Below are 27,511 nucleotides of genomic sequence, written 5' to 3'. Positions count from 1 at the left end.
TTTATCGCATCCTTACGCTTGTCACTGCTGGTTAGTTAGCCATCTGAAACTTAGGTTCCAGGAATTGGTGTGAGTTCCGACACCAACTAGAAAGAAGTTTTTTGGTTCTTTGTAGTGGTATATTATTTGTATTTTGATAAATAAATCTTATCTGAAGACCAAAAGCAAAACTAAAGCCACTAGAGGTCAGGCAATGGTGACATATACCTATAATCCCAGGATTTCGGAGACAGCTGATCTCTGTGAGTTCAAGGCCACCCTGGGTTCCACAAGATCAATGCAGAAACAAATCCAGGTAGTGGTGGTCTACACCTTTAATTCCAGTTCTAGGAAGTCACATGCCTTTAATCCCAGCGCTAGAGGGAATATAAAATGGGAAGGGAGAGAGGCTCTTACTGCTTAGTCTACAGTCACTCAGCCTTGGTAGAGGTGATACTTCCCTAGTTGCTTGGCTGCTCTGGGTTTCGGGTTGAACCCCAATTCTGTCTATGGGTTTTAATTATTTTTGCTACATTTGGCACCCAACGTACCACAGTTCTTGGTGCAGTTCTGTTTTTATTCACAGACCACTACTATTTCAGGTTTCTGTGCATTATTCTTCATTAAACAGGGAGTTTAGTAAGTGGCCATTAAGAAAAAATGCTTTTAAAATCAGCACCAAACTGATACATTCGGGGTCTAACAGAGGAATTGGCTATCTAGGGAAAAAAAAGGATGAGGAAAGCCAGTCGTTTTCTTTCTTAGCTAAATACTGGATTTAAATTTGAGTGCTTTTGAGAGTATTCTTGATTTGTCAGTGACATAGTTCACTATATGCAGTCATCATGTCTTTGGAAATTAGGGCAGAGGCTGTTTTGTGTCTGTTGAGGAAACTACCACATGCATACACAAACTAGGTCCTAATCAAATTCTAGCAGAACTGAGTTGCACTGAAGTCTATTCTTAGCCCTAGTCTCTCGCTCTCTCTCTGAATGTCCTTCCAGCTTTCCATTTTTCCTCCTTCCTCCTGTCATTCCCTCAGTTATTTAATCCAGACAGTGTTCTCCAGTGAAGCCCCTGTGTGACTGAGGTAATCATACTTTTTTATTCTTTTGAAGAGCCAGTTCATGCTCTCCTCATAGTGGGGGAAATTGAGGAGCCTGACAGGTCAGTCCATGAATGACACTTGTCTGCAGCTTGGCCTTCAAGTTCTGCTTTCTTTAAGTGGAAGAATTTAATTTATTCGCGGTACTTCTCAGCCCTCCCTGGTATCTGGAATATCTCCACCCCCCCTCACTGGAGGCTGCATTCTGCAAGCTACACTGTTCTCAGTCTCAGCAGCCCTGTTCACAGCTGAGAGCCTGTGGCTGCTGCTCTGCTTTCCAGAGACTGTGTTCAGGATGAGCACAGAGACTGGCATGCCCCTCTGAATAAGAAAGTAATTCCTTGATGGGGTGTGGTTTCATCCCTGGGGAGGCAGAGGCAGAGGCAGACAGACACCTGTGAGTTCAACTAGTCTGGTCTATATAATAAGTTATAGGCCAGCTAGGGCTACATAGTGAGACTGTGTCTTTAAATAAAAAGTAATTACAAATACTTATAATATGGTTTGTATTTTACTTTTACCAATAAATGAGTTTGACTTTAAGAATAAACTTATTCTTTTTGGAATTAAAAAGAGAGTTCTGGGTTTCTCTTGCCTTTTCAAATCCTTGCAAGGAGATAATTAAAGGTCTGACTTCAAGACTTAACTAGTTCTTGTTAGAGATGGGATGAGTAAGTTCACTGGAACTCAACTAATGGAGAAGATTGTTACGTGTTGTCTGCTGTCACCTACTCTAACTGAGGTTGGCTGTGAGTTAAGGAAAGAAGGAAGGAAAAGAGTAATGAGATGAATCTCTTGGTTAGCATATCTGATTTTCTTCCTTAGAATCACCAGTTTGGGTTCTGGAAGGAATAAGATAAATAAGTCCAGAGGGCCTAAGGTTCTGTGAAAGAAAACATTCAGAGTCTAGACGTGGTGGAGCACACCTTCAATCCCGGCACTTGAGAGGTACAGGAGGTCAGAAGGTCTGTACAGCTGAGTTCCAAGCCAGCCAGGGATACACAGTAAGAACCTGACTCTAGAAATAAAGCCAGAAAAAAACAGATTCAATTACTTTAGGATAGAGAAAATGAATTGTGGGTTCTTTTCTCTTAAACCCTTGCCTATCAGAATTTGAGAACCCCAATTCTAACTACATTCTTTTTCCTGTTATATTTTTTGTTTCCTCTTTGGTTGTCTTGTCATTAGATTGTGTTTCTTAAACTTTTTTTCAGTTTTGTTAATATAAGTATGATAGAGGAAATGAGTCACTGCTAACAATTTTCTTAACCTCATTCCGTAATGCTTCACGACCCTTCATTTATCTATCTATCTATCTATCTATCTATCTATCTATCTATCTATTTTTTGCTAGACTGAAAGCCAGCAAGTCCAGCAAGCAATATGCTGCTTCCACCCATTTTGGAACTGATGTTAGAGGCATTTGCAGGGATGCTCAACTTGCTACTTGGGTGCCAGGACCTAAGTTCTGATCCTCATAGTTGCAAAGCAAGCACTCTTAACTGTTGAGCTATCTCTCCATCTCTGAGTTTTTTATGTAATTGATATCAATGACAGTATATACACATACACACACCCTGGAAGTTGGAGTTCGATGGTACTAAGTTTGTGACATACTATAATAAAGAAAACTGTTAATGGGATAAATGGGAGAGGTTCTTACAAAAAGTATATAATCAATTATAAGTTAATGTTTCATTTTGGGGGAAAGGATTAATTTGGGGCCATTGATATATAGTGAGTTATATCCTTTTAGAGAGGACAAAGCCATGCTGTATTAGCATAGGATTGTTGCCTATCAAGATGTGTTAGCAAGCCGGGTGGTGATGTGCGTCTTTAATCCCAGTACTCGGGAGGCAGAGGTAGCAGGCGGATCTCTTTGAATTTAAGGCCAACCTGGTGTACAAAGCAAGTTCCAGTATAGCCAGGACTGTTGCCCAGAGAAACCCTGTCACAAAAAAAAAAAAAAAAGAAATGTATTACTAAGTTGGTTTCTGGGTTTTGAACATACAAACCCAATTTACTTTGAAGCACAGTTGCATTAGAGGTTAGAGATGGGGAAAACAAAGAAGTGAGCAAGAAGAATGGGGTGTCTGCTGCTTTTGGCCATAGCTCTCTCTAGTAGCCTGTCTCCACTGAGTCAAAGGCCTTATAAATGCTAAGTATGGGATCTACTTCTCAGGTACCCCAGGCTTCCAAGTCACCTTCTCTGTCTTCTTTTTCTTTTGGCTACGTAGAAGATCGTTGCTGTCTTCAAACCCAAGAATGAAGAGCCATACGGGCAACTTAATCCTAAATGGACCAAGTGGCTACAGAAGTTGTGTTGTCCATGCTGCTTTGGCCGTGACTGCCTTGTCCTCAACCAGGGTTATCTCTCAGAGGCAGGGGCTAGCTTGGTGGACCAAAAACTGGAACTCAACATTGTACCCCGTACAAAGGTCAGTGACCCATTTTTTGGATCTTTAGAGCTTTGCTAAAGGTGTGCTGAGCCCTGATCTCTTAATGGAACAGTGGGTCTAGGGAGGTTTTGTTTAAATCTGGAATACTCAGTCTTTTGGGGTTGAGTGGGAGGAATGGGCTTACAATTTGATCCTCTTGAAGGACACATATACATAATATATACAATCTTAGAAATCTCACAGGTGCCTTATATATTTATGGGCTTCCTTGGTCTTTGTATCCAGGCAATCACAAGCTAGGTACTTTTACTGCTCATTCACAAAGACTTCTGGAACAAGATTTAGGTGCACAGTTTCTCAGTTTTTTTTCTTTCCTTCCTTCTCTCTCTTTTCTTCTTTTTTTTTTTTTGGTAAGAAAATTCTTTGTGTGTATATCAGTATGTGTGTATTGTGCTCCTGTGTGCAGGTGCCAACAAAGGCCAGAAGGCATTAGATTCTCTGGAACTGGAATTACAGGAGGTTCTGAGTCTCCTCATATGGGTGCTAGGAACTGAACTCTACTCCTGTAAGATCAGCAAATGCTTTTAACCACCGAGCCATGTCTGCAGTCCCTCTTTCTTTATTTTTATTTTATTTTTAAAAATATTTATTTATTTATTATGTATACAATATTCTGTCTGTGTGTGTGTCTACAGGCCAGAAAAGGGCACCAGACCTCATTACAGATGGTTGTGAGCCACCATGTGGTTGCCGGGAATTGAACTCAGGACCTTTGGAAGAGCAGGCAATGCTTTTAACCACTGAGCTATCTCTCCAGCCGCCCCCCCCCCCCTTTCTTTTTAAGGGACAAGATCTTGTCATGTCATCCAAATGAGTTCTAAGCACAGTGTCCTCTTGTGATCCACCTCCCAAGTACCCGAGTCTGTAGAGTGTTTCACTATGCCTGCCTTATGCAAGGTTTGGTAAAGAGAATTTGGTTGGGCTTAGGGTTAGAGTGAAATGTCTGTCTCAATTCCCTGCAGAGTACTACCATGGAATTTCCCTCCCTCACCTTCATGCTGTAGAATCCTGGGGCTCATCTGAGTATATCAGAATAGAGGTCCTGGACTGGGTGTGTTAGCTCAGTGCTCGAACACCTAACTCAGCATATGCAAGGCCCAGGGTTCAGTTCACAACACCACAAGGAAGGCAGGAAAAGGGAGGGTGGAGGGGAGAGGAGGAAGGAGAAGGAAAGAACCAGTTCTAGACAAATTCTCATGGTGTGGATTGACACATTCTTTGTGTGTGTTGTTAGTTGAGACTCTTATAAAGAGTTGGGACCTTTCCCAACTCTTTCCTCTTTGAAACAGTGCTTGATACATACTTGATTTCATATGACTTTAGGGAATTTACTGATACTAGTTTAAGAACATCTTGTGTGATCATTATTGCTTCAGAATCTGGTCCCTCACCTGAAATCCTCTTAGATCAAGACCATCCTAGACTCTGGAACCCTTTCCATATTTCCTGCTCAGTGTTCTATAATTTCCTCTCTTTGCTAGGCAAATAGCACAGAGCCACAACTGTTTCCTGGTTTGCTCTACTGGTGCTTCCAGGGTGCAGTGCCTAAGGGTCGGAGGCTTGAGTTTGAATTCTACTCAGCAACCTTTTCTCTTATTGGAGATAATCTTGTTATGTAGCCCAGGCTGGCCTTAAACTTGTGATCTTCCCACCTCAGCTTCCTGAGTGCTGAGATCAAGGCACTGGCCTCTGTAGCTTTTTGTTTGTGTGAGCCATGGGCAAAGCAGTGAATCCCTTAATGTATTTTCAGCATCCTCCCTGTAAAACTAGAGTTAGGCATAGTTATTATTTAGTAGAGTGCTTATCAAGATTAAACAAAGTAATCAATATAAAACACATAACCTAGTGCCTAGCATAATTAGTATATATAAATAGTAAATATTCTATGCATATTGTGTTTTTTAAAATATTTTTAGTTTTTTGAGAATTATGTAATAATCATTTTCTCTTCCCTATCCACCCTCTGTTCTTTTTCAAATTCATGACCTTTTTGTCTTTAATTATTTGTGTGTATATGTGTGTGTGTTTCTAAGTATATAAAACATGTTCAGTCTGTATGTATGATGTTATGTTAATATATGTTTTCAGGGCTATCCATTTAGTATTGGATAACCAATTGTTGTGCTCTTCCCTGGGAAAGGCTATTTTCTATTGCTTTCAGTATTTCCCAGTTGCCAGGAGCTCTTTGTCCATGGTGGAGGCCTCATTTGCTTTCCCCCCTTCCATGTTAGCATGACTGTCTGTGGTGGTCTTGTTCAGCTCATGTTTAGGCAGCCATGTTGGTGAGACTTCACGGCTGTAGCTTCTGACATTTCTAGAATACAGTCTAACAGCAAGCTCCTTATTCTTCTGGTTCTTTTAGTCTTTCTACCCCCTTGTCCACAAGATCTGTGAGCCTTAGGTGCAATGTATCTAGGTGTATTAGTTGAGACTATGTTTCACATGTCAGCATTTTGATCAGTTACAGTTTTCTGTAATGGTATCTGTCTGTGGCAAAGGTAAGTTTGTTTAATGAGGGGTCTTGCAGTGTTTTTGTACCTGTTTCAATCATTAGATACCCTACAGCTCCCTCACTAGAGAACATTAGTGAGTTCTGAGGATCTCTGGAGTCAGTGTCAACACTTCCAGGAGGCTGAGAAGAGACAACTTTTCAAGTTTAAATTCAACTGCTGGAGAATATAAGAGGAATCTCTTCCTTTTGCTGCCTGCCCTATTCTTGTGACAGGATTCTATCCAGTTGATTAAAGTATCTGTCACTATGGAAACAGAGCTCACATTGTGAAGGTGCTTCAAATAGTAAAGTTGTGGTTCTCATTCACCGGCTGTTTTGCTTCTTGTTCCTGTGAGGAACAAGTAGTGAGAGTGTCATTACTCATACAGGGAAGAGTGCTATGCTGGGAAGAGCAGTTGCAGATAAACCTGATAGCAGGGAAAGATGCTTTGCAGCTTGAACAAGCGGGGTTTCCAAGTGGAAACTGGAAAAATAGCGTTTTCTTTCTTTTTTTTTTTCTAGACAAGGTTTCTCTGTGTAATAACCATATCTGTCTGTCCTGGAACTCACTCTTTAGACCAGGCTGGCCTCTAACTCACAGAGATCTGTCTGCTTCTGCCTCCCAAGTGCTGGGATTAAAGGCGCGGGCACCACTGTCTGGCAGAAAAATAGCTTTAAGAAAACACTCCTCTCTTTTATTTCTATGTTTATTTGTTAAATATATAGTAGGGAGCACATATGCCAAGACTCACACATGGAAATCAGGTGACAACTGGTAGGAGTTGATGCTTTCTCTACAGTTATATGTTCTGCGGGCCAAACTCAGGTTGTCAGGCTTGGTGGCAAGAACCCTTACCCACTGGGCTGTCTCACCAGCCCTTTTTTTTTTTCTTTGTTGCCTCCCCCCCCCCTCTCTTTTTTCTCCCTCACCTTCTTTCCCTTCCTCTCCCGCCTTCCCATTCTATTTTCCCTTTCATTTCCTTTCCTCCCCTTCCCCATTTGAGACCAGGTCTCACTCTAGCTCATTCTGGCCAGGAACTGACATGTAGACTATTTTTGCTTCAACCTCGTGTGGAACTTCCTTTGCCTCTTAAATGCTGAGATCACAGTAGACATGTATTCCCATGCCTAAGTCATTCATATCACGAGGAGTATGAGATTGTTACATGGTGTGGCTCTGCCATCTCAGAGCCCTTCATTTACAGCTTCACAGATTAAGGAAATGTGAACTGAAAGAACTATGGGAGGTTCTGGAGGCTTGACTCAGAAGTGATATATACATCATTTTATCAACATTCTATTATTCGAAATTAGCCATGTTGACTACCCTGAACCATAACTGGGAAATGCTTTCTCTTCCCATGAAGAGGAACTGTATTACTGATCTTCTAGCTGTTCTCTGCCATGGTGGTCTTCTTTCTTAAACTTAACTCTAGCCTAAATAACTTTTCTCTTTTTGTTGTAGGTAGTATACCTGGCCAGTGAAACCTTCAACTACAGTGCCATTGACCGAGTAAAGTCCAGGGGCAAGCGGCTTGCACTAGAAAAAGTGCCAAAAGTTGGGCAGCGGTTTAACCGCATCGGGCTACCACCAAAGGTATAGATTGTCCCTGTGTGACTTAACAAAGTTGATGGTCTGTGGTGGCATAATCACTTAAGAGGGGGAAACAGGTATATATAGGCTTGAATTGGGCATGTAAATGACCTTCCCTGAGGCTCTTGTCTTTCTCACTTCTGTCAGAGGTCTCAGGGTTGGAAGTAGCTCTCCAGGGAATGTAAACTAACAGTCCTCATTTTATTTCTCCAGAGTCTAGACCATTCGGATAGGCTTCTTCAACTTGGGTGGATGAATCTCTCCCATTCCTTTTCTTTGATGTGAACTCCACAGGGCCTTTGTGGGTCTCTGGTTTTCTCCTGGGGTCTTTAATTTGTCCTCTACAGAAATGATTTTGTTCCTTCCATTGGATTGCAGGTCGGGTCATTCCAACTCTTTGTTGAAGGCTACAAAGATGCAGACTATTGGCTGCGACGTTTTGAAGCAGAGCCTCTCCCTGAGAACACCAACCGACAACTACTATTGCAGTTTGAGCGGTTGGTGGTGCTGGACTACATCATTCGCAACACTGGTGAGCAGCCAGGGGTGCTCCCATGCTTTGCGCCGGACTCCTGAGGATTGAGGGGGCCTGGAGGTCTGTTGGAACCAGAGTCTGTAGGAACCTTGTGAGAATGGTGATTTTCTGTGTTCGAATGGGTATGCCTATTTAAAGAGGATCTCGCAGACCAATTTTCTGGGTTAAATTTTGTCCAGATATAGAGACTACAGGTTATTAGAGGTAGTTACCTGGCTTTTCCAAAACACTGAAAAGTACATTCATTCTTGATTCCTAGTTATTCTTAGAGATTGAATAAGGCAGCATTATCTTTTTATGACCTTTAGAAAAAGATTCTTGGATCATTGCTTTTCTTTTGTGGATTTTTTATTTTAAAAACAAGGTTTTTCTATGAATCCTTGGCTGTCCTCAGAGACTCTGTATAGAACAGGCTGGCCTTGAATTTACAGAGATCCACCTACCTTTGTGTTGCCAAGTGGTGGGATTAGATGGGCCATGACACCTGGAATTTTTTTCTCTTAAATATACTGGTGAACTTGAATTCAGTAGACCTGACCAAATCAATATGTAGCAGGGAATTTTTGATTACTAATCAATCTCCTTAGGAGATTTTCTGATTCTTTGTGGTTTAATCATGGTAGGTTTTGTGTGTCTAGGACTTTTTCCATATCATCTAGGTCATAAAACTATTTTTAGTATTAAATTCTTTTTATTTTTTTTTTATTTTTTTTTTTTTTTGGTTTTTCGAGACAGGGTTTCTCTGTGGTTTTGGAGCCTGTCCTGGAACTAGCTCTTTTAGACCAGGCTGGTCTCGAACTCACAGAGATCCGCCTGCCTCTGCCTCCCGAGTGCTGGGATTAAAGGCGTGCGCCACCACCGCCCGGCCTAATTCTTTTTATTTTTATAGAATTGTTGATAATATTTGTGCTTTCATTTCTGAGTTTTTTTTTTTTGTCTTATTTCATCTAGCTAATAGTTTGTCCCTTTTGTTGATGTTTGTTTGTGTGTTTTGGGTTTTTGAGACAGTGTTTTACCATGTGACTCTGCTGTCCTGTAAGTCTCTATGTGGCTGGCCTCAATCTCACCAAGATCCTCTGTGTAATAATATGAGTGGCGGGGCTGCGTCCCCAGCACCCCGGCTGTCTGCTCGGCTAGCTTATGCCCCTGAAATAACACACAAACTGTATTCATTTAATCACTGCTTGGCCCATTTCTATCTAGCCTCTTCTAGGCTAATTCTCACATATTAATTTAGCCCATTTCTAACCATCTGTGTTGCGCCCCTAGGTGCGCTTACCGGGAAGATTCTAGCCTATGTCCATCCTGGGTCGGAGCTGTCTGCTCCCGAGAGGAGAGCTGCCGAGTCTGAGCTCACTTCCTCTTCCTCCCAGCGTTCTGTTCTGTTTACTCCTCCCACCTATCTTCTAACCAATAAAATGGGCCGAGGCAGTTCCTTTATTAGCCAATGACCTTCCTCCATCACCTCTGCATCTGGCACCCGAGTGCTGTGCCACCACGGGTAACTGACGGTCTTAAAGAGTAACGTTTGGTGTCATTCTTTCTCTGTTTTTTGTTGATCCTCTGTTCAGTGTGCTTCTGCTCCAGTGTTACACCCTTCCATCTAGTGGCTTTTGGTTCTCTTTGTTCTTCTTTCTACTTCTGCAAGATACAAGGTGAAGCCGTTGATTTGTAAGTTTTCTCATTTTGCAGTGTAAACAATTAAAGCTATAAATCTATCACTAAACACTGTGCTATTATGTTCTGTACATTTTGAAATGAAAATGAATGGAACTTATGCCCTGGCAATGCTAAAGAATGCATGAACAGTTTGTATATGGCGGTTCTGTTGAACTTGTCCTTATTGGTTTTTTTCATGGTTAAGTTGATGAGGATAACTGACCAGGTCTTCTTCCTCAAGAGGGCACCAGATCTCATTACAGATAGTTGTGAGCCACCATGTGGGTGCTGGGAATTGAACTAAGGACCTCTGGAAGAGCAGGCAGTGCTCTTAACTGCTGAGCTATCTCTCCAATCTCCCCTGCACATTTTGGTAATGTGTATATTTGTTTCCATTGTCTCTTAAGCTTTTCTTAGTTGCCATTGTGATTTCTTCTTTCATTCATTGGTTTTGCAATTTTGCAAATTTTTTTTTTCCTTTTTTTTGCCATGTGGGGAGTCGGAGGGCGGGGGTTGGAGAAACAAGGGCAGGCGTTTGTGTGTGTGGAAAGACCTTGTAGCCCAGGCTCTTCTGGAACTTACTTTGTAGCTCAGGCTACTTTAGAACTCATTGCACTATTTCTGCATTTCTGGATTGCATGCATGATGAGCTCCTGTGCCCAGCTTTCCAGTTTTCTCTTTGCTGTTGCTTGGTTATTTATTTTATAGTTTTTTTTTAATTCATAGTTTGCATTCTGTTGTTTCTGTTATCCGTGGTTAACTAATGTGAAAATATTAAATGGGAAGGTCCAGAAATAAATAATGCATAAGTTTTATATAACTAAAAAAAAATTCCACTCTGAGTAGCTTAAAGTTTCTTGCTGTCTCACCCAGGATGTGACTCATCCCTTTGTCCAGTATATCTGCACTGCAGAATGACCTGTCAGTTTTAGTGATCTTAGCTAGTCCCTCAGCTGTTGCCATAAGAATCGCTCATTTTGCTGAATAGTAGGTCCTAAATACAACACTGACAATTGGGACAGCCCGAAGAAAGCTGTGAGGTATTTCCATTAAGTGAAAGTGTGTATGTGAGGGGGAGAGGAAGACAGTCTCCCCAGTTTGGCAGCCTGGCTTCAGCTGGGAGTCTTGGAACACACCCTTTTGGTTAAGGAGGAACTGTACTTCGATAGTTACCTATTTTTTCAGACTGTACTAACAGTCTGTGGCTTCCTATCTGACCATGCTGGAAAATGTCTTATGTACAGTGAGAAGCAAGTGTTAGGAGAGAGTTCTGTGTTTGTATGTATCTGTTAGACCTTGCCTGACAGGACTGGACTCTGCGATTCCCATCCCTTTGAGGAATAATTAAAGTGAAAAGGGAAGCCAGAACACAATGTATGCAAAGCTGAAATTAGAAAACCAGGCATAGGCTGGGCATAGTGGCACCTGCCTTGAATCCCAGAATCTGGGAGGCAGGGACAGACAGATCTCTGAGTTCCAGGACAGTTAGGGCTACATAGAAACCCTATTTTGAAAATAAAATAAATAGCTGGGCGGTGGTGGCGCACACCTTTAATCCCAGCACTTGGGAGGCAGAGGCGGGCGGATCTCTATGAGTTTGAGACCAGCCTGGTCTACAAGAGCTAGTTCCAGGACAGGATCCAAAACCACAGAGAAACCCTGTCTCCAAAAAAAAAAAAAAAAAAAAAAAAAAAAAATCAAATAAATAAACAAGTAATAGGCTGATCTTTGTCTCTGTATAATTACTATGCTATGATGTTTTAAATAAAATTACTGGACAGTGTCTTATAAAACACTGTGTCTTATTACCTAAATTGTCTCATGGAAAAAGTAGTTTTTATTTCATTTTAAAAGAGGGTTTCCCAAGCCTCAAACTCAGAGATCTGCCTGCCTCTTCTCCTGAGTGCTGGGGCTAAAGGTATGCACCATTGTACCTCACCTAAGTTCATCAGTTAAAGTGATCTAAATAAGGTCTACATGCTACATTTGGTTAATGCATCCCATAGTACCTTTAATTATGAAAAAGTCTCACCAACCTCGCGTTTTTCATCCGTTGAAGCAGCTGGGTAGAATCTTCATATTGACAGATTGAGTCTACCCCATTCCTCGTGTTTCTTTCAGATTGATACTCAGTCTAAAGACTTGGTAAAATTCAGGTTTAAGGTTTTTGTGTTTATTTTTCCTGGGTGAAGTTCCTCTGTGTGGCCTTGAACTCACAGTGGCCTACTTCCCCCGCGGTTAAAGTTGTCTGCTACCACCAGGCTCAGGCTTGAATTTTTTATTTTTTGTTTTTGTTTTTCGAGACAGGGTTTCCCTGTAGCTTTGGAACCTGTCCTGGAACTAGCTCTTGTAGACCAGGCTGGCCTCGAACTCACAGAGATCCGCCTGCCTCTGCCTCCTGAGTGCTGGGTTTAAAAGCATGCGCCACCACTGCCTGGCTCAGGTTTAATTTTTTTTTTTTATTTCTTTATTATATATTCAACTTCTGCCTCTATGTGTGCCAGAAGAGGGCGCCAGATCTCATTACAGATGGCTGTGAGCCACCATGTGGTTGCTGGGAATTGAACTCAGGACCTCTGGAAGTGTAGCCAGTGCTCTTAACCTCTGAGCCATCTCTCCAGCCCCCCAGGTTTGAATTTTTAATAAACTTTATTTTGTCATAATTTTAGGTCAACTGAAGTCCTATAAGAATAAAATTTAAAAATTGCTGTGGTGCTGGGTATATTGGTACAGCCTCCAATCCTAGCACTTGGAAGGCTGAAGGAGGAAGATTGCAAATTCAAGACTAGCATGGGTGAGGTAGGATGCTGTCTCAAAAAAATAAAGTAATTCCTGGGCCAGCAAGATGACTCAGTGGGTAAAGACACTTGCTGCTATGATAGCCTGAGTTTGTTCCCAGGACCTATGTGTTAAATATAAGAATTGACTCCTGTAAGTTGTCCTCTGACCTCCATATGTGTGCTATGACCCTTTCCTGATTTTGAAACAAAGTTAAAAAAAAATTTTTTTTAAAGCTGGGCATGATGGCACATGTCTTTAATCCCAGCAGAGATAGGCTGCAAGTTCCAGGGCAAGTTCCAAAACAGCCAGGACTACAGAGAAAGAAACCTCATCTTGGAAAACAAATAAACCAACCAACCAAACAAACAAAAAAAAACCCTGAAAACCAAACTTTTTGAGACTCAGTATGTCTCTCCATGTAGCCTTTGCTGGTCTAGAGCTTGCTGTATAGACCAAGCTGGTCTCAGACTCAGAGATTTGACTGTCTCTGAATCCCAAGTGCTGGGATTCCTGTGGGGTTGGAGCACAGTTTATAGGTCAGTAGCAGGGTGTCTGCTCTACTAATCTCTGTCCCCATATGAGAGTTTTCCTTAATGGTCATGAACAGTTTTTATTACATTAATTTATTTCTGGGATTGGGGGAGTCGTGTACCATGGCACATGTGTGGAGGTTAGAGGGCAGTTTCAGGAGTTGGTTCTCACTTTCTAGATTGTGGGTACTGGAGTTGAATTTAGGTGGCAGGCACCCTTACCTGCTGAGCTGCCTTGCTGCTGCCCACCTGTACCATACCCCATATATATTTTTTTCTTCAACCATCTTAAGTTAAAGATATGTTGCCTCTTTATTCCTAAGTATTTCCTAAATGCAAGAATATTCTTTTATATAACAGTAGTACAGTTGAACACATTTAGGAGTGCTATTATCTGATCTGTACACTGAATTAATTTGGTTTCTTTATGTCTTCACTGTGAAATAAAGTTCTGGATCTTCGCTATGTAGCACAGGACTATATTTTCAGCACTGGGAAGGTAGAGGTGAGGGGAAATCCTTGGCTGTGTATCCAGTTGGAGGCCCGTGGTGGGCCATACACAAGACTTCTGTTGCACTAGTTATTTCTAGTTGTTCTCTCTTATTCATCCTTCAGACTAGCACGGTTTCAGTCTGCATGGCATCACCCTTTTGGAAGAATACAACTTGGAAGGCTAGTGATTCTTTGGCTTGTGTGTTTTAGAACGCTGTTCAGCTTGGTGTGTGTTTCCTCATGATTAACTTAACATATTTTGGCAGGAGTGTCACAGAAGCAGTATTATGTTCTTAGAGCAGCATCAGGAAGCACATAGCACCACATTATTGATGCTATTTTGGTGACTTGACTGCCTCTTGGATTTTCTCTGTTGTATACTGTCTGTATCAGTACTTGTGGGACTGTCTCTTTCCATAGGTGGTAGAAGATAGAACCTAGTGGACAGAAGTTCAGGTCACTGGTGTCTTGCCCTTTAAGTAAGGGATCTTGGTGTCCTGGTCCCTTCTTTTTCTGTTTGACCCCTGACCATCATCCTCCTTTGCCATATCCTCCCTGTGCTCTGCTTCCCTCAGACCCAAAGGGATCAGGGTTGGCTGACTGTGGGCTGAAACCACGAGCCAGACAAAATGTTTACTCTTCAAACGCTGATTTCTTTCCCAAGTTGTTTGTCACAGCAGTGGGTTGAAGACAGACTTGTTCTTTTTGTTGTTGTTGTTGTTTTTCAAGACAAGGTTTCTCAGTAGCTATGGAGCCAGTCTAGAACTCTCTCTCTGTAGACCAGGCTGGTCTCAAACCCACAGAAATCCACCTGCCTCTGCCTCCCGAGTGCTGAGATTAAAGGTGTGCACCACCACCGCCCGGCCAGACTTGTTCTTGTTTGTGTGTTGAGATAATCTCTTTATGTAGCTGTGGCTATCCTAGCACTCTGTACACCAGGCTGACCTCAAACTCACAGAGGTCTACCTCTCTATCAGAGGGCTGGGACTAAAGGTGACACTACCTAGCCACATAATTTTTATTTATATACTTACTTTCTGTCCATATTTATTTTGATGTTCAAATTGTCCCTCATTTGGCCCGTGCTCCTGTACTTTTGTTTCTGTTATAAGCGCTTCCTTAATTTCTGGCACAAGATCTTCTAGTCTCAAGCTGGAATCTGCCATTTCTTCAATGTTCTCTTACTGGAAGAGAGTATATTTACAGCTACAAGAATATGAGTTCATATTCAGAAACAAGCTTATTTTATCCTTCTTTCTGTTTGATTTATAATTCCTTTCCTGATACAGACAGACCAGGCTCCTATTACAACTACTTAAAGTACAATAAATCCAGAAAAATTACAATAAATTTGCTTATTTGTTTAATCCTAGACAACACAGAAAGTTTCAGAATTGCTAAAGGGGGAAAATACTAGGTAGATATGAAACTTTGTAAAACCATTAACTTTTCCTCAGATTGTAAAATTATCCAATATTATTGGTTCCTCATTCTCTTCTTCTTTGCCTCCTTTTCTACCTTCCTCCCCCATTCATTTCTTCCTCCTGTTTTTTTTTGAGACATCCTGACCATGAATCTTCCTGCCTCAAGCCTCATTAATATCAAGATTTTAGGCTGGTGACACTTTACCCAGCTACAAGGATACTTTGCTCACCTGCAAGAATATTTTATTCATAATTGTGTCCATTTTGTTGTTGTTGTTGTTTCGAAGCAAGGTTTCTCTGTAGCTTTGGTGCCTCTCCGTCCTGGAACTAGCTTTTGTAAACCAGGCTGGCCTCGAACTCACAGAGATCCACCTGCCTCTGCCTCCCGAGTGCTGGGATTAAAGGCGTGCGCCACCACTGCCCAGCTGTAATTGTGTCCATTTTTTAAAAATATCTTTATCGCTGTGAGCTGGTGGCACACACCTTTAATCTCAGCACACAGAAGGCAGAGGCAGGCAGATCTCTGTGAGTTCAAGGCCAGCCTGGTCCACAGAGCGAATTCCAGGAGAACCAGTGCTATGCAGAGAAACCCTGTCTAGACCCCAAGAAAGAAGGGCTTATCGGTTATTTTCATCTTGACCAGTTTTTTTGTTGTTTGTTTTGGGTGTGTGTATACGTGGGTGACCTTTTCATAGTGTACCCTAGACTTACGATTGGTGTGAACCAGTGATCCAGTGATCTTTCTGCCTCTACCTCAGCCTCTGGAGTGACCCTTCTCGTCTTCCTCTCTTTTTTTTTTTTTCCTATTGTTGTTGACGTTTTGAGACAAGATCTCACCTTCTAGCCCCACTGTCCTGGAACTTGCTGTGTAGACAAGGCTGGGACTAGAAGAGATCACCCAAGTGCTGGGACTAAAAATGTGCTCCACCAGCTCATGTGGCCTGAGTTCTAATTCCCAGGACTGTGATTTCTCAGTTCTTGAATTGCTACTTGGTTCTTTTTAAAATTTCGCTGGTATTTTAGTCTTGCTTTTAATTTTATTTTTTCCCCCCTGGTATTTTTGAGACAGAGTCTTACTTAGCCCAGGCTGACTTTGAACTCCTAATCTTCCTGCCTAGGCACCTGTTACCACTCCTAGCTGTTCCTTTTACCTTCTTGAAGATATTAAATATTTTACTTGGACATTAAAAAGTCTATATAAGATATCACCCTTGTTTGGCGGCTCTGTGTTGTTCTAGTGTTATCATTTCTGTTTTTATTCTGTTGTTTTTTTCTCTGTGTACTTGGTTAGTCTGGTTGCCAGATATCTTCTATCAGAAACTATACAGCTATTGGAAAGTTTTGGGTGATGGTGGGGTATAACGGCGATTCAGGGCCAGCACCTAAGTCACTAGCAGCCTAGGTCACTTAAGCCTCAGATGTTGGAGCTGGCTTGCTTCCAAGATGGGCTGCAAGTTTTCTCTTTTAAGAGTGAGCACACTGTCCCCCTTCCCAGCCTTCTAGCCACCTCTTCCTGAATCGGCAGCCACAGTAGGAGAAAAAAGCCACAAGGGCTAGGTCCTCCCTGTGTCTCTTTCTCCTGGTCCCAGCTCTTAGATTCTTTTTTCCCTCCTTCCTTCCTTCTCTTCCTTCCTTCTAAGGCAGTCTTGTGGTAAATAAGATAGACTGGTCTTGAATTTAAGATCCTCCTGCCTTCGCCTCCTGAGTACTGGGATTTTGACTCAATTTTTTAATCTTGTTAAAAATCACTAATGCCTTCCAGGGATTTTTTTAAATATTTATTTATTATGTATACAATATTCAATCTGTGTGTGTTTGCAGACCAGAAGAGGACAACAGACCTCGTTACAGGTGGTTGTGAGCCACCATGTGGTTGCCGGGAATTGAACTCATGACCTTTGGAAGAGCAGGCAATGCTCTTAACAACTGAGCCATCTCTCCAGCCCCCTTCCAGGAATTTTTAAATATTTTATCCACCTTGTAGTTGATCTTAGTTGGAGGTGGACCAAGTATCCCAAATGCTTAATCTATCATTTCTCAAATTAGATACATTATTTATACTTATTTTATGTTTCTGTTTACAGACCGAGGCAACGACAACTGGCTGATTAAATATGACTATCCAATGGATAGTTCTGGCTCTCGGGTAAGAGTTGGTCTGTATCTCAAAGAGGAGGGTGGAGAGGAGTAATCATTCAACAATAAAAACACAAAATAGAAATTTAGGTCACAAAAGTTCACAAGAGTCAGAGAAACATAGGTTTAAGTTAATACTTGGTGTGGTTTCTTTAGTGTGTTTTAAGCACACTGAGCATCCTCCTAAGTGATATTAATTGGAATGGCATCAGGAAGAGGAGTGACTGGAGCACACTGTATACTCTATTCTTGGAGCTTCACCCTGCATGGGAGCATAGTAAAGGTCTGAAAAATATTGCATTAAATGAGCCTGTCTAATATTGTCTAGCCCAATGGTTTCTACCCTTTTAAGCCATGGGGTACATAAGTCTAGAAAAAGCTGCGTCAGTGTCTTTTTTCCTTTAAGATTTTTTTCCCCCTTTTAAGATTCATTTCATGTGGATGAGTGTTTTACTTGCATGTATGACCGTGTACCTAATGTGTGCCTGGTGCTTACAGAGGCCAGAAAAGTGCATCTGATCTACAGATGGCTGTGTGCCACCACGTGGGTACTGGGAATCAAACCTATGTCCTCTAGGAAAGCAGCCAGTGCACTTAACCTCTGCACTGTTTCTTCAGCCTCAATACCAGGAAGTTCTGAGGCAGGGATCCTGGAGCTGCAACTCCTGCTTCTGTGACAGCACTGGTAGCACTGGAGAAGTCACAGCACCGAGTGTCCCTGGTGCAGCCGCAGAGTCTGCTCAGTCTCTACTCAGTTCCTGTCCTTTTGTTTTCTTTTTCTTGTTTGTTTATTTACTTGGGGCAGAGTTTTTCGCTGGAGCCCTGGCTATTTTCAAGCTTGCTCCGTAGACCAGGCTGGCCTTGAACTCTGCCTGCTTCTACCTTCTGAATGGAATGCTGGGATTAAAGGCTTGCACCACTACCACTCATTCTGACCTTTTCATTTTTATGTATCACTGAGGCCTGACTACCTTATGTAGAAGCCAGCCACCTGTCATCTTGATTCTGCTTTCTCTGGAAAATGGGTATTTATCATCTTTACCAGTGAAATCATAGCTGAACTAGGTCCACATTTAAAGGACCTTGGCTGGCTGGTACAGATTTTTCTTTCCTTCTGTTACCCAGTTTCTCACTGTTTTACCTCAGAATGATTTACAACTCTCTTTGTTTTTTGTCATTTTTCTCCTTAGGACTCAGGCAAGTTCTGGGTAAATAAATGTACATGGCCCATGATGAGTCAGGGAGGCCCCTAGCAGTGTATGGTGCACACCTGTAACACCAGCACTCAGGAGACAGAGACCAACCAACCTGAGCAACACAGTAAGACCTCTGCCTCCGGGAGTCGGGAAGGCTAAGAGGGAGAAACTCGTGAGAACCTTGAGCAGACTGTAAATGACGCAGATGCCATGTCCGAAAAACAGTATGAAAACTGGTAGAGGTTAGATCTAAGTAAGCTGAAGAAGAAGCTGAGATGAGCTGTTTTATTTGATTTTTTTGAGGCAGGGTTTCTCTGTATAGCCCTGGGCTGTCCCGGACCAGGGTGTAGACCAGAATTCATAGAGATCCTCTTGCTTCTGCCTCCAGAGTGCTGGGATTATTAAAGGGGTGTGCCATCACTGCCTGTCTTTTGCTGCTATTTTAAAGGGCCTGAGCAAATCTCTCTTTGTTCTGCAGGACACAGATTGGGTGGTGGTGAAGGAGCCTGTTATCAAGGTAGCTGCCATAGATAATGGGCTAGCTTTCCCACTGAAGCATCCTGACTCCTGGAGGGCATGTAAGTTTAAGAGCTACGGACTGTGCTCTAGTTCATTGCTGTAGTAGGATTGACCTAAGAATTAATGAAATACTGTAGTCTCAGGCCTTTTTACACATGGCCAGCAACATATGGTAACTGTTCCATCGTATAAACTATTAGAATTTTTACCATTTATTTCCAGTGAAGGTATATGGGTAATGAGAGAGTAGAAGCATATGGGCTGGGTGTGTAGCATGTGCAAAGCCCTTGGGTTCCATCCCAATTCTGCAAAGTAAATAATAAATAAGTCAATATAAATGAGTTTTCTCATTTCTGCTTTGCATTCTTTTTGTTGTTGTTGTTGTTTTTGGAGACAGGGTTTCCTTGTGTAACAGCTCTGGATGGCCTCAAACTCACAGAGATCCACCTGCTTCTGCTTCCCTAGTGTGGGACTAAAGGTGTGCGCCACCACTGCCTGGCCGTTTTGCAATTTTAAACTCATCTTTTCATAAGTTATTTCATTTGGGTCTCTGCAGATAAATTGCTGTCAGTGTCCTGTTTTTCTTAGTTGTACTCCATACCCCTTTCTAATTGAAAATCTGTGAAAAGGAAAAGAAAAGCCAGTAGGGAGTCACCAGCCCTCTTTGTAGCACCAGCCTTTGTTTTCAGAGTCATCTGAAAGTCCAGCAAGTAGATGCTTTGTGGGAAATCATGTGTCACCCGGAAAAGAGCTCTGGGATTAGGCTACTCTGGGTGTGACTTTTGAGTCCTGTGTTTACTAGTTGTGCAGTTTTAGGGTCAGCAGCACTTGGAGAGGGATTTTGTTGGTTTTCTGTTCTGTATCAGGGAAGAATAGTTTTCTCTTTGACAGACCCTGATAGAACACCCAGGGCAGACATTCCAGCACATGCTTTGCTTTGAGTATGTTTTCTTTTCAGATCCTTTTTACTGGGCCTGGTTGCCCCAGGCGAAGGTCCCATTCTCTCAGGAGATAAAAGATTTGATTCTTCCAAAGATTTCAGACCCTAACTTCGTCAAGGACTTGGAAGAGGACCTATATGAACTCTTCAAGGTCAGCCCCTTCTGGCGTTTATAATTAGTTCTGAACAAGTAGTGAAGGCTATTGTTTCACACTTGTCTAACTTGAGTTAGCCACATGAGCAGGGTTACTATGAACCAACTGGAGCTGGTTTGGAAGGATTGAAAGACCTGGTAGCCGCATTGCTAGGATGATGTAACTCTGTAGAGTGCTTACTTAGCATACAAAAAGCCCTGGGTTCCATCTGCAGTACCACCTAGATTCTGTGTGGTGTAGCACTGAAGGGGGCGGGCAGTTCAGGGTTCTCTGTGGCAGGAAATACTCCAGTTACTTCCTAACCCACTGGTTCCTTGCAGTGTACTTAATAAACTACTGTTAGAAACTTAAGTGGGAGGAAAAGTGGGTTCCTAAGAGGCATTCACATGGGTTCCATCATCCTCCTCTGCCTTTCTCCTACAGAAAGATCCTGGTTTCGACAGGGGCCAGTTCCATAAGCAGATCGCTGTCATGAGGGGCCAGGTAAGCCTGGGACATCAAATGTGTGCCATATATATTTGTGGCTCTGCCCTAAACTACAGGAGAGAAAAGGTAATCTCTGTAATCTCCCCCCTCTTCCATAGTGTTGGTACCAACCACTGTTTGCTGACACACTCGCTGAAGGTTTAGCCCTATACTAGTTGCTGGGTTCATTATTGATAAATGTAATGCAGCCTCAGTGACTGAGAACTGGACTCTGAGCCAGGTCACCCCACCAGTTACAGGTTCTGTGATGCAAGCAGGATCTGAATTTCCTTGTTTATAAAATAGGGTAGTAACTGTACCTTCCTCTCTTGTGGACTTGTGCATGAGAGAATTCATGGTAAGCATTAAGAAGAAACACTGCATGGCACATGGTGAACATGCTGGTACTCGATATGGTTATAAGTTTGTTCTTTGAGTTATAAACTATATTATTCTCCCCGTCTACTTCACCTTCAGAGGGAACTACAGAAACTCAGCATTGTCAAAACTCTGTAGGCCTGAGCATGGTGGTGCACATCCTTAGTTCCAGCACTCAGGAGGATCCCTGTGAATTTGAGTCAGAGCCTATCTCAAAAACAAAACTGTGGGAGATTTGTCATGAGTGTGGCTTAAAGAGAGCTCAGCAGTGAAGCCTGGCGTTCCCATTTACTACCTATGAGATACAAACCTCTTCTTCCCTTCATTTTTCTTTGTGTCACATACTTGCTTCACGAGGTGTGTGTGTATATATATATATATATATATATATATATATATATATAATTAAACACATTATTTGAAATAGTTGGAGTAAGGCCTGATGCGTAAAAGTACTCAACACATAATAACTAATTATAACTTTGTAAATAGAAAAGTCAGCTTCTGAATCTTTTTCTTCTTTGAGATAGGTTGTTGTATAGCCCAGACTGGTCCTAAAGTTACTGTGTAAGCAACAGTGACCATGAACAATTGACCCTCCTGCCTCCATTTCCCACGTGCTAGGATTGCAGGCTTTTGGTTTAATTATCTTACTAATTTTAGTCTTCAAAGCATATAGCAGTCTTTCCACCATAAGTATAAATTTACTTCCTCATGCCATTTAGCTAAAGACTCCCAAAGGAAGCACCTTTGAGTTTGCTGAGCACATTTTCCTTGGAAATGGGATAATCAAGACTTTTTAAACTTCTATTGATTCTTTGTGGATTTTACATCCTGCATTCTGATCCCACTTGTCTCCCTGTCCCCTCGCATTCACCCTCTGCCCTTGCAACCTCCCCAAAATAAAATTTTAAAGAAAAACCAAAAACAAACAACAAATGAGAGAGAGAAAAGTCCTGTAGAAATTGTAGTGTGGCCCACTGAGTAAGTAACATAGTTTACCCTGTAGTCCATTTGTTGGATTCACGGGGGTCATGCAAAGATTGGGGACAGACCCCCAAAGTCTGTTAAACCAGAAACAAACTTTATTCCTGGAAAAAAAATTAAAAAATAAGTCTCCATGGGGCACAAAAAGCTTATCAGCTAGCTGAGACTACTGCCAGAGATGGACTTGTAACGCTGTGGCAATGAGCTGTTTCTTGAATTCCCCTTTTTATAACAAGAAGCAAGTATTAGGCATGAACCAAAGAATTTTTTACAATCTCGAGGTAAAACTGAGATACAAATTGCCTTTTTTACAATTTCCATTAACAGTTTTTTTTTAAAGTTAAACTATTGTTTGTATTTAGCTCATTGTCTTCTTTTGGCACTTTCTGATGGTGCTTACCAAAACTCTGTATTCCCCTCATACTGCCAGTTTTGTGTTGCAGGGAAGGGTATGGGAAAATGCACAACCAACAAGTCAGGTGCATCCCATCATTTAAAAGTTAATTCAGCTCATATCAATTGCCAGTCATGAGTGGCGGGGGTAGGGGAGTGGAGTATCTAAAAGCTGACCCTCAGTTTGCAGAGGGACTCTAAATTTGTAGAGAGAGGGCTGCTTTAGCCTTTCAGACAGAGCTATGGGTTGTAAAGTAAAATGAGTCACTGTTAATAGTTAATCCTTAAGCTGCTCAGAAAGCTGCTGACAGCCTGCTCTCATTCTCCTAGGCTCACAACTTTATACTTTCTTATTTCTGGAGTCTACATTTCTATATTCTTATTCTTGGACTCTTCACCATTCATCTTTACTTGCAAGTGTTCCTTGCCATGAGTCATTGGTCTGTCTCAATGTCTCTGCGACTTCTGCTATGCCACTGATAATGGGCTGTCACTGGGGCTCCTCTTGGATATCCTGTTGTTGTTCTGTGTGTCATGGAGATGCTGCAGTTTTGGATCTGTAGGTTTGTACCCTTCACGTGCTCCAACAGTTCATAGATGAGGTAGATGTTGGTTCTGGACCTGGACAGTAGCTGGGTTGGTTAGCCTGCCTGCTCTCCCTCATTGTCACTCCCTGGATGAGCTCTCCAGCATCTAGCTCACTCAGTGCAGCCTGTAGCAAGGAGTGGAGCCAGTTCTCCCGCTCTAGGGTCCTCAGATCTGGGCCACCCACGCTCACTCTGCTCTTTGGCCCAGGTGAGGTACAGGCCCTCTCTTCTTATTGCTGTAGGGGGCTTGTGTATGGGGGGGGGGGGCGTGTTAAGCTCTTATGCCTTCTGGGCTGGCTCATTTGCTCACGTGGGTAGTCAAGAAGTTTTAAGAGTTGCCATTTTACTAATTTGAATGCCAATATCCTGTCTTTCTCAAGTAAAGCAAGGGTCTCGCTAGACTGCTGTAACTTTTGGAAACCTGAAAGCTACATTGTAGACTCTGGTATTAGAGGCCTCAACATAATGGAACTGGCTTGCTTCTTAGGATAATATAGGTGGCACCTCATCCATATCATATCATCTTCTCCAGCCCTTCCTCATCTCAGTCCCTTGCCAACACTGTAGCAGCCTTCCCATTACACCCTATCTGGTTATCAAAGGTAGGGGAGAATGGCAGGTGAAAGTTATCTTCTACCTTATGTTCTTAATGTTTTTAGAACAACCTTTGCATTTTAAAACTGTTAGCAGAGGGGGTAGAAAGGGTTGGCGGTTGAGAGCACTGACTGCTCTTCCAGTGGACCCGGGTTCAATTCCCAGCACCCACATGGCATCTCATGGCTGTCTGTTACTCCAGTTCCAGGGCATCTGGCATCCTCACACAGACAAACATACAGGTAAAACACCAATTCACAGAAAATAAATAATTAAAAAAAACTGTTGTCAGAAAAAAAGCAGCAGGCTGTGATTACAAGCAAAGGAAGCATTGGTTCAAACATAGGCATTGCAGTTTGCATACCCAGGGGCAGACTACAGTGTGGTCTGACAAAGGAGAAGAAACTTGCAAGGAACCTAGAGAAGTAATCTGACCCGGTGTCACTTGTTTTGAAACTTTTTGGATCAGTTGATGGGGCTGTGGATAAATAATGATAGGGTAGGACTGTGTCTGGCCTCCTGACTCGGTCATTAGTTTGCTGAGTCACACACACTCAGCCAATGACCTACCCTTCAAAATGACAGGGCCAGGCATGTTGACACTCAACCTTCGCAAGGCTGAGGTAGGAAAGACAGCCTGGTGTGTATGAAGTTCTGGGTTTGGTCCCCAGCACCACAGATTTAAAGTCGGGGCGGCGGGGGTTTGCAGGGTCAAAGGGGGCTTTATTTTCCGCTTACCCATGTGTACCACACTCCAGCCTCACAGCCTTGCAGCCTGTTTTTTGCCTGTTTCTTTGAACTCTCGCCCTCTCGGATCATATTTTCTGTTTTATGGACTTTACAGGGCAAAGAGGTATTGTTTTCACTTGGGGTTTTATTCCTTCCTTTGCTTATTTGTTTTAAGGCAGGGTCTTACCATATTGCTCAGTTGGGTCTCAGATTTTTGGCCCGTAAACAGCTTTTCAATCTTCCCTTCCCTTCTGAAGTTGGAACTATGGGCAAACAGTGTTTTAAAAATTTGCTAGTGAGGTTATATCCACTGCTCACTCATATACCTATTTTCTCTTAATTTTTTTATAATTATTTAAATTTTATTGTATGGATGTTTTTGCTTGTATGTATGTCTACACCCCACTTTTTTAAAAAAATATTTATTTATTTATTTATTATGCATACAATATTCTGTCTGTGTATATGCCTGCAGGCCAGAAGAGGGCACCAGACCTCATTACAGATGGTTGTGAGCCACCATGTGGTTGCTGGGAATTGAACTCAGGACCTTTGGAAGAACAGGCGATGCTCTTAATCACTGAGCCATCTCTCCAGCCCCTTTACACCCCACTTGTGTGACTGGAGCCCTTAAAGACTGAGAAGCAGGTGTCAGATCCCCTGGAATTGAGATAACAGATGGTTATGAGCTACCATGTGGGTGCTGGGAGTTGAACCCAGGTCCTATGGAAGAGCAGCTAGTGCCTTTTAAATGTGAGCCATCTCTCTAGCCCCCAAATTTTAATTTTTTCATTTAAAATTATGTATCTGTATCTGTACCTGTGAGTATGGTGCCTTCATGGTCCAGAAGAGGATTGGAGTTACAGAGCATCGTGATCCACGTGACAAGGGTGCTAAGAACTGAACTCGAGTCCTCTGCAAGATACTCTTAGCCGCTGAGCTACCACTCCAGCCCCGTGTCCTACTTTTGTAATAGCCTACTTCCATGGCTTTTCATTGGTATTTATTTTGACTTGAAAGAGGGTGCTCTCTGCAGAGGCAGGCTTAGAATACTAGGACTTTCTCTCACCCATTTTGCTTTTTTCAATACAGATCCTAAATTTGACCCAGGCCCTAAAAGACAATAAGAGTCCCCTGCACCTGGTCCAGATGCCACCTGTGATTGTTGAGACGGCCCGTTCCCATCAGCGGTCTTCAAGCGAATCCTACACACAGAGCTTTCAGAGTCGGAAGCCCTTCTTTTCATGGTGGTAGCCCTAGAGGCGGGCAGAAGAAATCCTGCAGGTGACGGGCTGGGAGCAGGCCTGGAGAGAAGCTGGTGCACGGCAGAGCCTTTCAGGGTCCTTCCTCTCTGCTTGCCGCCTCCCTCGGGGCTTTCCCATCCACAGGGAGAAGCACAGTCAGGGACAAGAGTAATCCTGGACCCTTCAGTGTTGGGGAGCCGGCATCCAGGCAAGGAGTCCAGGTGGCTGAGGAGGAGCAACTCCCAGCATCTGATGGCAGGTTGGGAAGGTCCCATCTCCCTGACAGCCTTCTACATCCCAGTTCCCTATTATATTCTGCATCAGAAAGAAGGAAACAACAGAAACAAATGCTTATAGGAAACCCAGATTAGATACTCTCACATCAGAAGCCCTTAATCTAGACCTAAGTTTGCTTAAACAGGCTCTGCTACCTAGCAGTTGTTCACTCCCATGAACTGAGCTGTGTCAGAGGCCCATCGCTGGCCCAGACAGAAGCCACACCTTCCCTTTCCGTTTTTGCCATATCGATCCTCCCCCTTGTCACATTGTGGTACTGGCTTCTTGTGGCAGTGAGGCTTTTGCTCTGTACCTGTCGAGGCTCTGCACATAATCTTCCTGTTCTCTGCCCTGCTGCTGCTTGCCTAGCGCTCAGCTGAAGTGAGAAGGCTAGCCCCGGCAGTTCTGTTGTTAAGAGCAGATGTGTAGCATGTGGAGGTGATTGATTTAGCCTAAGTGCATGCTGGGTGCTAGGGAGTGTTCCATGGGGAGCCTGGCACAGCCTCACTCCTGGGTCCTTCCTCAGTCTTCATCCGTTTCTACTTGGTTTCTGTTTTCACTATTTTCCCAACTTTTAATGAGGAGTTCAGTTTGGGTCCTGGGGAGGCTCTCTGTAGAGGATGTCAGTCAGTTCATGAGTGGCAGGACAGTGTCCTTGTTCTTCCTGTTACTACTGCTGCCTGGAAAGCGACGGGACCTGTGCCCTGCCTCCTAACTGGCAGTGCCCCAACGGCTCCCTGCCTTCGTGTCCTGGGTTGCTTTCTCCTCAGCTTTCTGAAGAGAGGCCTTCAAACAGTCCCCCAGTGCCTGCCCAGCTCAACATGCATCTCCTGCTTCCATGTGTCTTCTCCCTTGCCAGGTGTTTGAACCCTTTCTACACCAAAGCAAAGACTTGGCTTCAGGAGAGAGTTAAAAAGAGGGCCACCCGTGGCTGAGAGGCAGCCGTGTTCACACCCCATGCTGTGTATCCCTGAGGGTTCTCACACTCTACAATTGGTCAGTCAGCCTTGGAAAGAAATTGTTTTGAAGGCTTGAAAAAACCAAAGAAAGGGAGTGAGGACCACAGCTGTGTGTCTCTTTCGGCCTGCCTGGCTCCTACCATCCAGGCGGCAGAGCAGAGTCACACAGCTCCCCCAGCAGCTAGGACAGGGTGCTCCCTGCTCAGTCCAGTCTAGGAGCCACTCAGCCAACAGGAATCTCCGAGCACTGGATATGCATGCTCTGTGGACAAAGGCACTGTCGTTTGCCCCTTCCTGACAATCCCATCCAGCCCACTTGGACTCTGCCCTCAGAACTATGTTTGGGAGAATTCCTGCCTCCTGATCACAGGAGCCTGCAGGGGTCCAGGTATGTGACATTCTTCACAGACATCTTTGCACCAGACTGTTGGCGAGACTCCACACTGGGGTGCTGGAGAGAGCCTGAGGTGCCTGGAGAGAAACTGGTGTTCCACCAGGCTCTTTTGCACTGTCTTACTCCAGATCAGCTCTGCCATCAGGAGGAAATTGGGTCCAGTGTAAGAGGAAGCCAGTGCCAGGCCTGATGGGCAAGGGTGCAGGCGTCCTTCCCTGCCTCTCTCGCTTGAAGCCTGTACTCAGGTTGCCTTGAACGTGGACTTTGGGAGTGCCAAGAGCCCAGAGTGTCAGGCACTTCCAGAACAGCCGTCCCTCTGCCAGCCTTGTCCCTCATGTCTAGGAGTGGAAGCTGGTTGGTGAGAGCTGCTGCCCTGTTGTAATGCACTGTAGACTTGTATGTATTATATTTAAATCGATGCAAATGTATGAATAACAAATCCAGTTCTGATCTCTTTGTCCTGTTTTCTTTGGGGAAAGGAAAATAAGGTAAATACAATTTTAAGGGCAA

General features: G+C 43.2%; 1 protein-coding gene across 1 annotated transcript in view; it reads left to right on the top strand.

Annotated features, from left to right (window-relative positions):
• The window catches only part of Pi4k2a (phosphatidylinositol 4-kinase type 2 alpha), a 33,692-nt gene extending 6,241 nt beyond the window's left edge, over positions 1-27,451 (top strand). The window contains exons 2-9 of the mRNA XM_041661628.1: positions 3,322-3,522; positions 7,500-7,631; positions 8,007-8,160; positions 17,134-17,195; positions 18,860-18,959; positions 19,859-19,992; positions 20,419-20,478; positions 25,221-27,451. Coding sequence (XP_041517562.1) covers positions 3,322-3,522; positions 7,500-7,631; positions 8,007-8,160; positions 17,134-17,195; positions 18,860-18,959; positions 19,859-19,992; positions 20,419-20,478; positions 25,221-25,382 — 1,005 coding nt within the window. The 3' untranslated portion in view covers positions 25,383-27,451. The remainder of the gene's footprint in view (positions 1-3,321; positions 3,523-7,499; positions 7,632-8,006; positions 8,161-17,133; positions 17,196-18,859; positions 18,960-19,858; positions 19,993-20,418; positions 20,479-25,220) is intronic.
• Positions 27,452-27,511: the final 60 nt, after the last annotated feature.

The sequence above is a fragment of the Microtus oregoni genome, unplaced genomic scaffold (assembly GCF_018167655.1).
Source record: "Microtus oregoni isolate MIOR12 unplaced genomic scaffold, Mior012 000012F_ref0000307, whole genome shotgun sequence".
Taxonomy (NCBI): domain Eukaryota; kingdom Metazoa; phylum Chordata; class Mammalia; order Rodentia; family Cricetidae; genus Microtus; species Microtus oregoni.
The sequence above is the reverse complement of the archived record's forward strand: the minus strand, read 5'-3'. Positions and strand labels throughout refer to the sequence as shown.